Source organism: Patiria miniata, unplaced genomic scaffold (genome assembly GCF_015706575.1).
Source record: "Patiria miniata isolate m_02_andy unplaced genomic scaffold, ASM1570657v1 HiC_scaffold_4, whole genome shotgun sequence".
In the NCBI taxonomy this organism is placed as follows: domain Eukaryota; kingdom Metazoa; phylum Echinodermata; class Asteroidea; order Valvatida; family Asterinidae; genus Patiria; species Patiria miniata.
This window is the reverse complement of record NW_024037071.1, coordinates 128,946-140,982: the sequence shown is the minus strand read 5'-3', so window position 1 is coordinate 140,982 and position 12,037 is coordinate 128,946. Positions and strand designations below refer to the sequence as shown.

At 42.6% G+C, this 12,037-nt stretch overlaps 1 protein-coding gene across 1 annotated transcript in view; it reads right to left on the bottom strand.

Annotated features, from left to right (window-relative positions):
• Window positions 1-12,037, bottom strand: part of LOC119739970 — a gene marked incomplete at its 5' end in the record, with an annotated part of 41,931 nt that overhangs the window by 16,913 nt on the left and 12,981 nt on the right. Inside the window, 8 exon segments of the mRNA XM_038215136.1 lie at window positions 411-615; window positions 1,226-1,469; window positions 2,865-3,042; window positions 4,932-5,117; window positions 6,159-6,362; window positions 7,159-7,356; window positions 8,789-8,998; window positions 10,077-10,206. Of these exon segments, the coding sequence (XP_038071064.1) occupies window positions 411-615; window positions 1,226-1,469; window positions 2,865-3,042; window positions 4,932-5,117; window positions 6,159-6,362; window positions 7,159-7,356; window positions 8,789-8,998; window positions 10,077-10,206 (1,555 nt within the window).

Genomic DNA, 12,037 nt, shown 5'->3' with positions numbered 1-12,037 from the left:
GGGGTCGACACACAGTGTATGCGGTGGACTGCAAGCAGTCAATGCAGCGCAGGCTGATATGAGCAATACGGCTGGAGTTGGCCAGCGGCCGTTGTGAGTAACGTTGAGAATGTTGGTGTGCATGACTGAACTTCTCCATTTTTCTTAAGAATCATCAACCTTAAATACATTTTTATATTAATTAAGGCAAGTTTTTGTGTGTCAGTTTAGCCTTCGTGGTGCAAATGAAATATTGTCGGAAATTTGTGCATGGTGAAATGAGCAGTCTCTGGACATCAGAGCATTACATGAACATTTTGGAGATTTACGGGCTAATGTAAATTAAAACAATGTCCATTAAGCTATGAGTTGCATTACCTGTCCTCGTAATACATGTATGATATGAGGTCAGGTCTCCAGTCTAGGTTTACCTGGGTTTATGACAGTCTCATTGGCCGCGCTGATCAGGCTGTGGGTCAGCTTCGTCCAATCAGATGCCTGCTTCTGAAGCAGCTGGACTTGAGTTGATGAGTCGGCCATTTTGGAATCATTGAGAGTAATGACAGCTTGCAACGCCTCTGTGAAAGTTCGGATCAAGCGGTGCACGCTTTGGAGGTGGAGATTCACGCTATCGATCTGCAAAACAAATACAACACCAGGTATCATTGTTCCTGTTTCTTATTCAATAAAAACAGGCAAATGATAGTAAAAGTGTGAAAAGGACCTCATTTCGTTATTTTTTTCAAAATTTTAAAATGGAAATGTTAATGTTTAATTTCCTTGTGTAACTCAACTTCAAATTGCACCACGTTCACAGAATGAGCATTTCTCATTCAATTCCTTGGACAGCCTGATAGGTTTTCTAATATCGTGATAAACCACATGCCAAATATTTTTAACAAGACAATGCATTCAAAATGACAATGGCAGGATTCCTGTTTCTTGGGTATGCTCTACAGAGTCTACATGGAGGAAATAACATGCAAAACGGAGGTAATGATTGACAATGAAATCCGTTTTTGAGCACGGTCCAATGCAAAGACCAAAACTTTTTAGGGGGCTTCAATAAATATCTTTCATAGAACTGTAAGATTTGGAGAAGGAATTTTTTTGGGGGGGGGGGTTGAGGGGGATGTTATATACAACAATGAATTTCTTGCCAATTTTTTAAGGCATTAAATGACAGTATACAAAGAAGATAAAATGCAAATTTACACTGATGAACTAAATATTCAAAATGGCCGACCTCTTTAGGTAGGCCGTCTGTCCCGCCACGTAGCGACTCTTCCATCAGTTTGTTGCCTGGCAACCCCCAACAGCCAATCACGTCCATCAGGCTGGTACGAAGGGCAGCCACCAACGACGTCCAGGTTTCGGACGAGAGATTCGCGTCTGTCCTTGCTGCCTCTGTGCCTGCCATGGAGGCTTTTGCCTGCCGGGCCAACTGGGCGGTTTTGGAGATGAGTTGAAGTGCCTGAGACTCCAGTTTTCTGTAAAATATCAGGAAAACCAGACTGATTATGGATCAACAATAAATGTTCTGCTTTAACATGTTTAAAGCTACAGTCCATCATTTGCAGCCCTCCGAAAAGTAACTGGCGTAATTATTGTTGAAAAACAAACTTGGTTGCAAGATAGTAAGGGAACTAAACTCCCTGTGAAATTATTCTTTCTGGGAAGCTGTCATTTTGAAGTAATCAACGAAAGAAGGCATTTCCAACGGTGATTCTTAAGAAGCACCGTAGGAAAATTTAAATTAGTAGTTCATTTTGTTATTCAGCGCAGCGCGCACAAGTATTGGAACGACGCACACGCGCGCGCGGTTGTTATAATTCGTCGGATCAGTGCGCGACGACGCGTATAGCTGCAATTCAAAACAATTCAAAACATGATTCAGTAACTTTTGATTTGAAATTGAGATCTTAGAATGCTGTTTTTCTCGGAATGTACAGCTGAAGCTTAGCTGAAACTTCATCAGGTTAGTTGCTCAGTATCCTTCATTAGATTTTGAACTCTTTTGTTGCTTCAAACGAACAAAATGCACAAATTACAAATGATGGACTGTAGCTTTAAGGCTACAGATTTCAGATAAACGTGCTTTGTGTTTGAGCCATTAGGGAGGTTTCGCATTTAAACTGAAATATATGCATACCAGGTACATTTAGCTTTCAGTATGTGTACGCATCGTGGACGTGAACACATACGGTTAGTTATCGGAACCGTTGCGAATACAGGCAGTAATCCAAAACGGTATCCTCCAGTGAAAAATTTGTATCTCCAGCTAATTCACTCTTTGCACGCTTCCGCCATCAGCATGCAAAACCGGGCAACTTTAAACAATAAATATAGCCGGCTCAGTGATTCCAGTGTCGGGGTTCAGTGATTCCCGTGTATACAAGGAAATCATTAAACCGGCTATTTTTATTGTGTAAGGTTGCCAGATGGAGGCTCTGCATGCTGATGGCAGAGCATGAAAAGAGCGAATGCTGCTTTGAAATACAGACAAATGGCACATATCTGTTCAGCATTCATCTTGTCAATCATATATGATTAAATCTAGAAAAGACGGTTGAAATCCAAAATCTACTATACGTTTCACACCGACAGTAGCGCACGACATACACGCGTAGCAGATAGCGAGTTGTGTATCACACATGACAAAGCTGCACAAACTGATGACCTATCCAGCGTGCTAAACGTTTGGCCTGAGAAACCTCTTTATTATTTTTGAATATTTATATCAAGGGATGTTATGTTATTAAGAGCTGTAATGCATAACCTTATAAACTGTGAGACCTGTATGTAATTACCACGACCAAGACTAGTCTCAGCTTCAGCAGTTGTCTCCTCCACATGCATTTTTCATATCACAATATCAGACTTACCCTTTCAGCTGCTGATCTTGTGTGCAATCGGATGCCCTGGTAGCAAGACTAGCCAGGAAAGAACTCTTGTTCTCTGCCTCCACACACAGCCTGTCCACCCTGTGTGGGTCTGGATCGTGAGAGAACAGCGCCCTCATTAGTCCAGCCATGGGGTAGGACAGCCTCATTGGGGTCACTGCTGTTGGATACAGTTAAAAGTTGGAAATATCCTGAGATCTACATGTATATTAAATCATCACAGTGTTTCATGTACCTCGCCTGCTGGGTCCATTTTTGCTAAAATCTATGGAAACTTCAAGCTTTTATCATGGAGCTATATTAAATTACTAGAGCGCTTACTCCTTGTTCTTATGCGCAGAGATACTTTGGAGCCGTCCCGCGCGCAGACATTTTGAATTCATGTGCGTGTTTGTAGAACATAACAAAATAAGATGGAGTGAATTTTGAAAGTGTACTCTAAATGCAACACGCAAGAACAACATACAAAAACAACCTAAGCGCATCATGACAGATAAAAAACGTCACAGCAAAAAAAATCTGCAGCGGATACATGCATGCGTTTGCGTTGTTTGCGCAGAGCAAAATGAAATGCTCATTAACTGATTGTGCGTTTCGGTTTCGGGCGTATCGGCTTCGATAACGAATACAAGTGCCTTTTCGCTATTGACATTTCAACCCCCTTTGCCAGCTTTCATCTTTGTAATCCCTTTGCCAAACAATTGCTTGTCATCCTTAGCCAAACATATACACAACTGAGATTTGCCAGGACTACTGAATGGGCATGTGAATAAGCATATGGCTGATACTCCTGTAATTATTATCTTTCTCGGCTTTGGAGTGGTCTTTTGCATAATTTAATGTTTGGAATGTAGTTACATTGCGTAGGAAACTTGAACTTGGGCATTTGTCTTAAAAAAAAAATGAAGAAATCTTCACATGTTTGAGGACGTGGACTGCATGGTATACATATTTGCATACCCGCATAAATGAATAAAATGAAGCCATTATGCCCAATTACGAATGAAGCCATTACGCTTACATGTATGTATGCGCTTCTGATGAGTTTCTGTTCATACACGAAACCGCGCCAATACAGCTGCCTGCTTTGTACTCTCATTTCAAATTCAGCTAACCACGTGGAACACGCACATGAATAATAATAATAATAATAATAATCGGCATTTAAGAACGCTCTTATTAGTAAACTAAATCACAGCGCTTACAGTATTATTATTACCCCTGATCATTGGGCCAATTAAACATTCCAAATACCATCTCAGCTCCCTGGGTCGCAAGCAAGCTTATTCAATCACAATAACCATCTCTGCCCTCACAGGTACCCATTAACTCCTGGGTAAAGAGAAGCAATGAGTGACAAAGTGCCTTGCTCAAGGGCACACGCACCATGACCCCGGCTGGACTCGAACCCACAACCCGCAGCTTTACCCACAGGCCAGAAATCCAGTTCCCTTAACCACGAGGCCACAGCACTCCACAATGAATAGAAAATGAATATGCCTGCTCCACGGATGCTTCCGAAAAGGAAACAAAGAGTTAGCGCGATAGGGATCTAAAAATTATAGTTCTCTAAAGCAATATCAAGATTTTAATATAATTCACCAGCAGCATGGAATCAATCAAATGTAACATTCATTGCATTGGAGTGTCATGGCCTAGCGGTTAAGAGCACCGGACTCATGCTCTGGTGTTTCAGAGGCAACAGTGGCGTGGGATCGAGCCCGAGCCTGGACACTTGTGCCCTTAAGCAAGGCACTTAACCATTATATTATTGCTTCGTCCTTCGGATGGGACGTTAAGCCTGAGGTCCCGTGTGTTGTATAAGGCCTAACACACGTAAAAGAACCCACTTATCGCTAAGAAAAGGGGTTTGCCCCGGTGTTTCTGGCCTCCTAGTTATACTCCCTTGTGGAAGTCCTTAGGAGAAGAACCAACCAAGTACCAAGTACCAAGCTAAGTATTCTTCCCTTCTTTTATGATCGCTTCTCCTCCAAGAATAAAATCAAATCTGCTTACAAGTTAAGTTACGTTAAACTTTTTCTTCATTACCTTTTTTCCGAGTATCTGGCGAGAGTTGCGACAACTTGAGCTTCGACAGACCATCAGTGAGATCGGCGGCTGGATCGGAGGCTAGCACTCCTGCGGATGCCGGCAGCGGTTTACTCAAGTAATTTACATTGGAGAAGCGGAGTCTAGGAGCAATCGCAGCGTCGTCGCCGCCATGGTCTTGAAGCTCTGAAATGAAATGAACATCTTTCATATACACCAATCTGGGCAAGCTGTCAATTCAATCATGAAGGCCCATTCACAGAGATGCCACAGGGTCTGCTTGAAAAAACCGGAACCTGGTCTGCTTGAAAAAAAAAAACGGAACAGCTGCTTGGAAAAACCGGAACTTTTGTGTGTGTGAAAAAGCCACTCCGCCCCGAGTCCGACACAAAATTGAGTCCCCATTGTCATCTTTATCTTGTACTTGTAGCCAAGCCCAGTTCCAATTATTTTTTAATTTTGCTTCTATGGCCTTTAAGCTGTCGGTTTGTTCAATCACTCTGACTTTCTCCATAATCCTAATATTTACTCTGCCTACCCGAATTTCCAACGTAATATTCGATATGAAACATGCATGATTCCACAACACTGCACTGCATGCTGTCGGCGCAGTGTACATAACCGTTGCACTACTCAATGCGCTCGGCGAAAACATGGTTGGTACCTGGCGTTTTTTTGTATTCACATATATCACTGCGATCGGAAACCACTGATAATTGAAATGACAGACTTGATTTCCAGGCTGAATGCTCTGTGTGCTTAGCGCACAACACGCCCGCACGCAGTGAAGCACCCGCGAGGTGCCGTTTACTACGTGAAGTACGTTGGCACGCCTGTATCGCATGCAGGCTCAGCAACAACAAAGACTATTTTTAAGACTACTTCAACGAACAACGTTGTGCCGTGCATGCGCCTAAATGTACTAAATCGAGAGCACTAACAAGGTAAAAATCAACGCATTTCCACAGTTTTTCTTCTCTTTTTCCGGTTTATTTTGACGGCCACAAAAAAACGCAATTTTGTGAGATTTTTTTTAAAAACCAGAATTCTGGTTAAAACCGGAAAAGTGGCATGTCTGATTCAGTGGCAAAAGCATTGTGCTAGATATTGTTCAGTTTCCTGGATATGTTACAACATGACACCTAACCGAAAAGGGAACGGATAATTGATAAAAAAAATGGCATATTAACAGGGCCTATTTGAACTGCATTATCTGTTTATACTGACCTTCAGCTTTTTGCTTCCGCCTGTTGTTCACGCCCTCCCTCAGCGGATTCAAGATGTCGGGATGATCCCTGCCCAGGATTGCCTGAGCCACTATGTGTACGCACTCCAGCAGGTGCTGCCCTCGTTCTGTCAGCTGTTGATGCGCCCTCTTGAGTTGGAAGTGGGAGAGGGCCTTTTGCGCACCATTCTTCACGAGTGTCATTGCTGGAAAAAATGTCATAACACATTGTAATTTATTGAAATATTGACACAAAACCTAGAAATATGAGTGTTGGACTGAAATGTATTGGGTCAGGGCTAATATATTTTTACTAACTTTGTACAAGTATACAAATCCTTTCGTTTACATTTAGTCGATAAAGTTTGCAGGTTTAAAAGGTTATATTTTCATCAAAAGAATGTAAGCTGCCTGACGTTTGGATCTTAACAAGATCTTCTCTACAGACTAATACAGTGACCTAAATTAGAAACCATTTTTAAGGCGGAACCATGCAGTCTTGCACTCGATAGTACATGTATTCACACATCTGGGCTCCTTCCACCTATAAGGTTAACAATATCAATATACGCCTTGTCTTCAACAACTGACTTTTAATTTTGTTTGTTAAATTGTCTTTTTTTTTCCAAAAAAGAATCCTGCAAACTCTCTGTACATCAATTAAGCAAAGTGTATTTATCAAGTTTTTTCCTCTAAAACTATATGAGCAGCAAAATGTGGACCACATAAAGGGGGTTTGTGGAATGCAACGCAATTTCACTGCCAATAATGTTTTTGCTTTTTTCCAAATTCAGAAAGAAGTGTTGATACATTGTATTAAATGGTTTCTTGTCTCACTCAGAATTTTGTTTTTCTAGGGAGTTGGACATAAATTGCTGTCTGGAAAATTATAATGTGGATTTAGTTTTGGCAGTTTTTCAATATCTGAAAGCTGCACTGAGATAAGGTAACGAACACTTGCGAGTCATGATTGATTTTGATGGGTTGAGTCACAATCTATACCTTTCTCCAATTGGTCGATATGAACCCTCAGCCCGTTGCGGAATATCGGGTCCTCGCTCCCGTCCACCTGATTGCACGCTACCTGGATGACCCTCTTGGCCCGACCCAGGAGGTTATTGGCCGCTTCGGACAAGAGGTCGCGGTCAGCGATGACCTCAGCTTGCCGACAGTCTTCAAGGTCATCCTCCATGTAAGACTCTGTAGGACGAAACGTAGAGTATGTTTGGTAGGGACTCTAAGCATAGACCATTTGACTGATACCACCATCTTTGTGGTCAGGTGGTAAGGCCAAAGAAAAAAATAAGTCGGTCTCTGGTCAGCGCGCGCATCGATTTTAATCATGCGCGTCGATCTTTTTTTTTTCCAAAATGTTCCGAGGTAGCTCCAACAGCGCCCTCTATTTCCGCACCTCCTCAATTTTTTTTACCAAAGAGCACCAAGGAATGGGAAATTGCACCAAGGCAAATGATCGAAAGCACCAAGGCAAATTATGGAGTACACCAATGTACATGAGGACACCAAAAAACAAAAAAAAACCACCTTGTCTGTACAATCCAAGCTTGAAAAAAAAAAAAAAAAGCCAAAAAAAAAAAAAAAAGCCGCGTGGCCGCGTCAATTCCGGAACTTTGGTCTGAACAGAGACCGAATATTTTTTTTTTTTGGCCTAATCTCCGGGGGGCATTTCATTCAAAATACATCCCATCATGCTCAGGAAACAAATGTCGATGGGAGGGACATCATTAATACAAATAACAGTGGCATCTTGTCAAGCGCAACAGGTCCATTACTCAGTGACGCTCATGGCGCTTTACAATGAGTAATTAATTATACAAACTACAAAATTCATAAATGCTAAGTCCTAACACATGCACACAAAAAACCCAAATAGCATTAGGTACAAGCCGAAGAGGAGATTAGAGTGTGCACAGGTAGGTTTTGAGTTCTTGTTTGAAGGAGATTGAAGAAGGAGCTTGACGGATAGAGAAGGGTAGACTGTTCCAGAGAGTGGGGCCTGCGTGAGAGGAGCTGTGGTCACCCCAAGAGTGTCGGGATCTAGGAACTTGAAGAAAGGAGGACTCTGATGATCTAAGCCTGGGTGGGGGTGGTATGGTTTTGTAAGTAGACTGGTGAGGAGCCATGGACTGTGTGGTAGACCAACAACAGAACTTTGAAGGTGGTGCATTTTTTTAATGGGCAGCCAGTGAAGAGACTGAAGAACAGGTGTTATGTGACATGCTTTCTTAGGTGTGAACACTGGTCCGCACATGATGTTATTAAGTTTATTCTGAATGTTAACAAAACTGTATTGTCTGGACGTGGCGGTACTTCATTGTAGTCCATTTTAGTCAGTCCCAACTATCTCTCTGAACAGTTGAAACTAAGTTAGGGGACAGTTACAGAAAGTCTCTTTGTCTGAACTTGATATTCATTTTGTTTTTAAGTGCTGTTTTTGTATGTGAAGTTTCGGACTGAGTCGGTGGAAATAAATAAAAAAAATTCTTTCTTGGGTCAGGAGCCCAAAATAGGGTCGGTTGGAAATGAGAACCAAAGAATAAAAAGGAATGCTCGCAGATGAAACACTGCCATGGGTGTGTTGATTTTATCAGAAGTAATGCAAAGTTTTCCTGACCTGATACCTCCATGAATCTGTTTGCGTCGATGAGGTCATCTAAGGCCTCGACCAATCGCTGCACCTCGCTCTGCCACTCTCGGCGAATCAGCTTCAAGTGCCGGACGGCCCCTCTGTCCAGAATGTCCTGACGCACGGCAAGGCATGCTGGGAAGACTTCGGGATCCAGCTGTTCCAGAGAACTCACCAAATGGAGCAAGTTGGTAGCTCCTATCACAGGGGGAGAAACATTACACGTATAGTCCAGATCCATCAAACAGCTGCTCATGGCACATTACACTAAAAACCCTGCTGAGTCCAACAGGATCCAACTATATGATTAACCTGTTGGAGCCTGTTGGATTGAGCAGTAAACCCCTTGTACAAACATACACACACATGTTCAGAGTAGGATCTGTTGGGTACTGATCAATAACGCCAAGTTGGGCTCTGTTGGATCCCGCAGGCAACTAAAAATTAGGCACAGTTGGATTCTGTTGGATTGAGCAGGAAATAACCGTTGTTGGATTTAGCAGGGTAGTCCTGAGGAAACTTTAAGGGGTTAGGGTTTTAATACCCCTGCTCATTGGGCCAATGAAAACATTCAACAGACATCATCTTCCAGGGGAATGTACAGCTTGATGCTGCCACATTGGTGCAACCGGCTAAACAAATACAACTGCCTTCACCCTAATCACAGGTACTCGATTCCTGCACAATGGACTCGAACCACAATCTGCAGAATTACCCACAAGAATGCCACAGTCAAGTGGTTACGGTGTTTGACTCATGTACGATGGTGCGTAGGTTCGAACCCTGCCAGGAACATGGTGTTTGTGCCCTTGGGCAAGACACTTCAAACCACAATTGCCTCTCTCCACCCAGGAGTATAAACATGTACCTGTGAGGGTAGAGGACCGAATGTGCCAATATTGGCTGCCAAGTGGTCCCGTGGCCTGATGAATGGGGAATAACTGTCAAGCACGCTGACATTGTTGATACGATGGAAAGTGCTATATAAGCATTACAATTTGTACGAGTTTAATGTAGTATTACCACAGCCAGGGCATTCCATGCATTCCATTCAATACCTAGAAGGGTCTAAGATCTTGGAACTTTGTACCATCAACTCAAAATCATATTGCACGACACTTCAAGAGCTTTTGTAACTCAAACTAAAATTTCTTACAAAACACAACTATCGTAAACTTGTTTCCAAAACTGTCACATGAAACAAAGTCCTTCCATGTTATAAACTATAAAGTGAAGACAAGCATGGCAGATATGAATTTGCAATTGAAACACTCACTCTGCATATCTGTGCAACTCGCTGAGGCAAAACTACCGAGTTGGCACATCCTGTCTGTGTGTTCGTGGAATGTGTCCTCCAGTGGCTGCAAAATTCGGACGCAGTCTCTTTCTCGCAGGGGTCCCTTTTCCTGCATTGAAGAGAAAACACACATCCCAAAAAATGTAGAAGACACAGAACTATTACGAGACATGCTTGCGGTCATCAATGTATCAAATAAATGGTAAAGGACTTAAAGGGAAGATACAACATTTGCAAACATCAAAAAACGAAATGATCAAATTATCACGTAATACTTTTCTGGATTGTTAGAGAATGACAGTCTATAGCATCCTAGTTAGTTATTCCGCATTTTCTTTGCAATTGATTACACACTTGTGAAGGGTACAAGCCTGCTAGACTGATTCTCTGACCTTACAATTCCCCAAAGTCTATAAATTGCCCTGTTTCATCTTAAGTGGTGTCAGGAAACCAGACTACAAGAACATGATAGGTTTCTTGGTTTTTCCAGCATCTACAAGCCCAAAAAGTGAAACAAGTCAGTTTAACAATATTTGCTGTAACATACTAATCCTCCAAATCCATTTATTTCTGAAACTTGCAGCAAAAGCAAATGTTGTACATTCCCTTTAATAATAATAATAATAACAGTGGGTAGTTATAAAGCGCACGTATCCACCAGGACTGGTGCTCAAGGCGCTACATCATTATTACCCCTGCTCATTGGGCCCATGAAACATTCCAAATACCATCTTAGCTCCCTGGGGAGTATACAGCTCGATGCTGCCTGTTAGGCGCAAGGAAGCTAATTCAATCACAATAACCATCTCTGCCCTCATAGGTACCCATCTACTCCTGGGTGGAGAGAAGCAATGAGTGACAAAGTGCCTTGCCCAAGGGCACACGCACCATGACCCCAGGCTGGACTCGAACCCACAACTGTGAACGTGCTCAATCCTGCATGCCAATCCTACAAATGTCACTGTTTGGAATACAGCTTTTAAATCCTCGAAAAATTAATTATAATAATAATAATAATAATAATTTGGGAGGCTAATCATCCTTACTCGCAGCTGGTGTGCTGAATTGCGAAGGACGCGGCTACAACGTGGTCGGGCCGCTGGCACGTAAAGGCGCCTATGGCTGCCGGCCACATCGACCCATATATGACCACGGAGCACAGCCTGAGATCGAAAGTGTTTGATTTTTCCGGAGGGAGGAATACCGGAGGGCCCGGAGAAAAACCCACGTGGCACAGGAGAGAACCAACGCACAACTCTACTCACATGCAATCCGCGGCCAGGATTCGAACCATGGTCACCTTGGTGAGAGGCGAGCGCTTTACGCACAAACCACCCATGCCACCGGAATTGCGACATGAAGTAAAATATTTCTGGTAAGGCCAAACATACCCTTTTTTGACAGCCCCTACCCTAATTTTTTTGGGGAAAATGAGGTGGGGGGGGGGAACCCATCGATTTCCACCTTTTACACTTGACTACATGACACCTACATGTGATCAACACACAAAAAAGCAATGTAATGAGAAGCAGAACTATTTTTTTGGAATATATACACCTAGTGGAGATGCAGAAAAAGAAAAAATTGAGCCCTGACAGGGTCATTATGTTCAATGAATGTGGGTCGGCCATTTTGGGGGTAAAAAATAGCTATTAACAACTCAGGAAGACGGTAAGCCACAACCTCGTTCCCATGGGTACGAGATCTTGCTGCGCCATGTTGTTTCCCATCATGCCTTGCGCAATCTCAACCCCTGGAATTGTGTAATTTAAATGTGTCCAAATATGGCACATTATAATTAGGCTGCAGTTTATCCGTTTTACGTGCAGACGCCATCTTTAAAATGTTGAAAGTTGTGTTTTTGAAGAAACAATGCTTTCAAACATAAGCTTTGGACGTTGCGTTATCTAGCACAGATTTATATTAAATGTACGTACCCC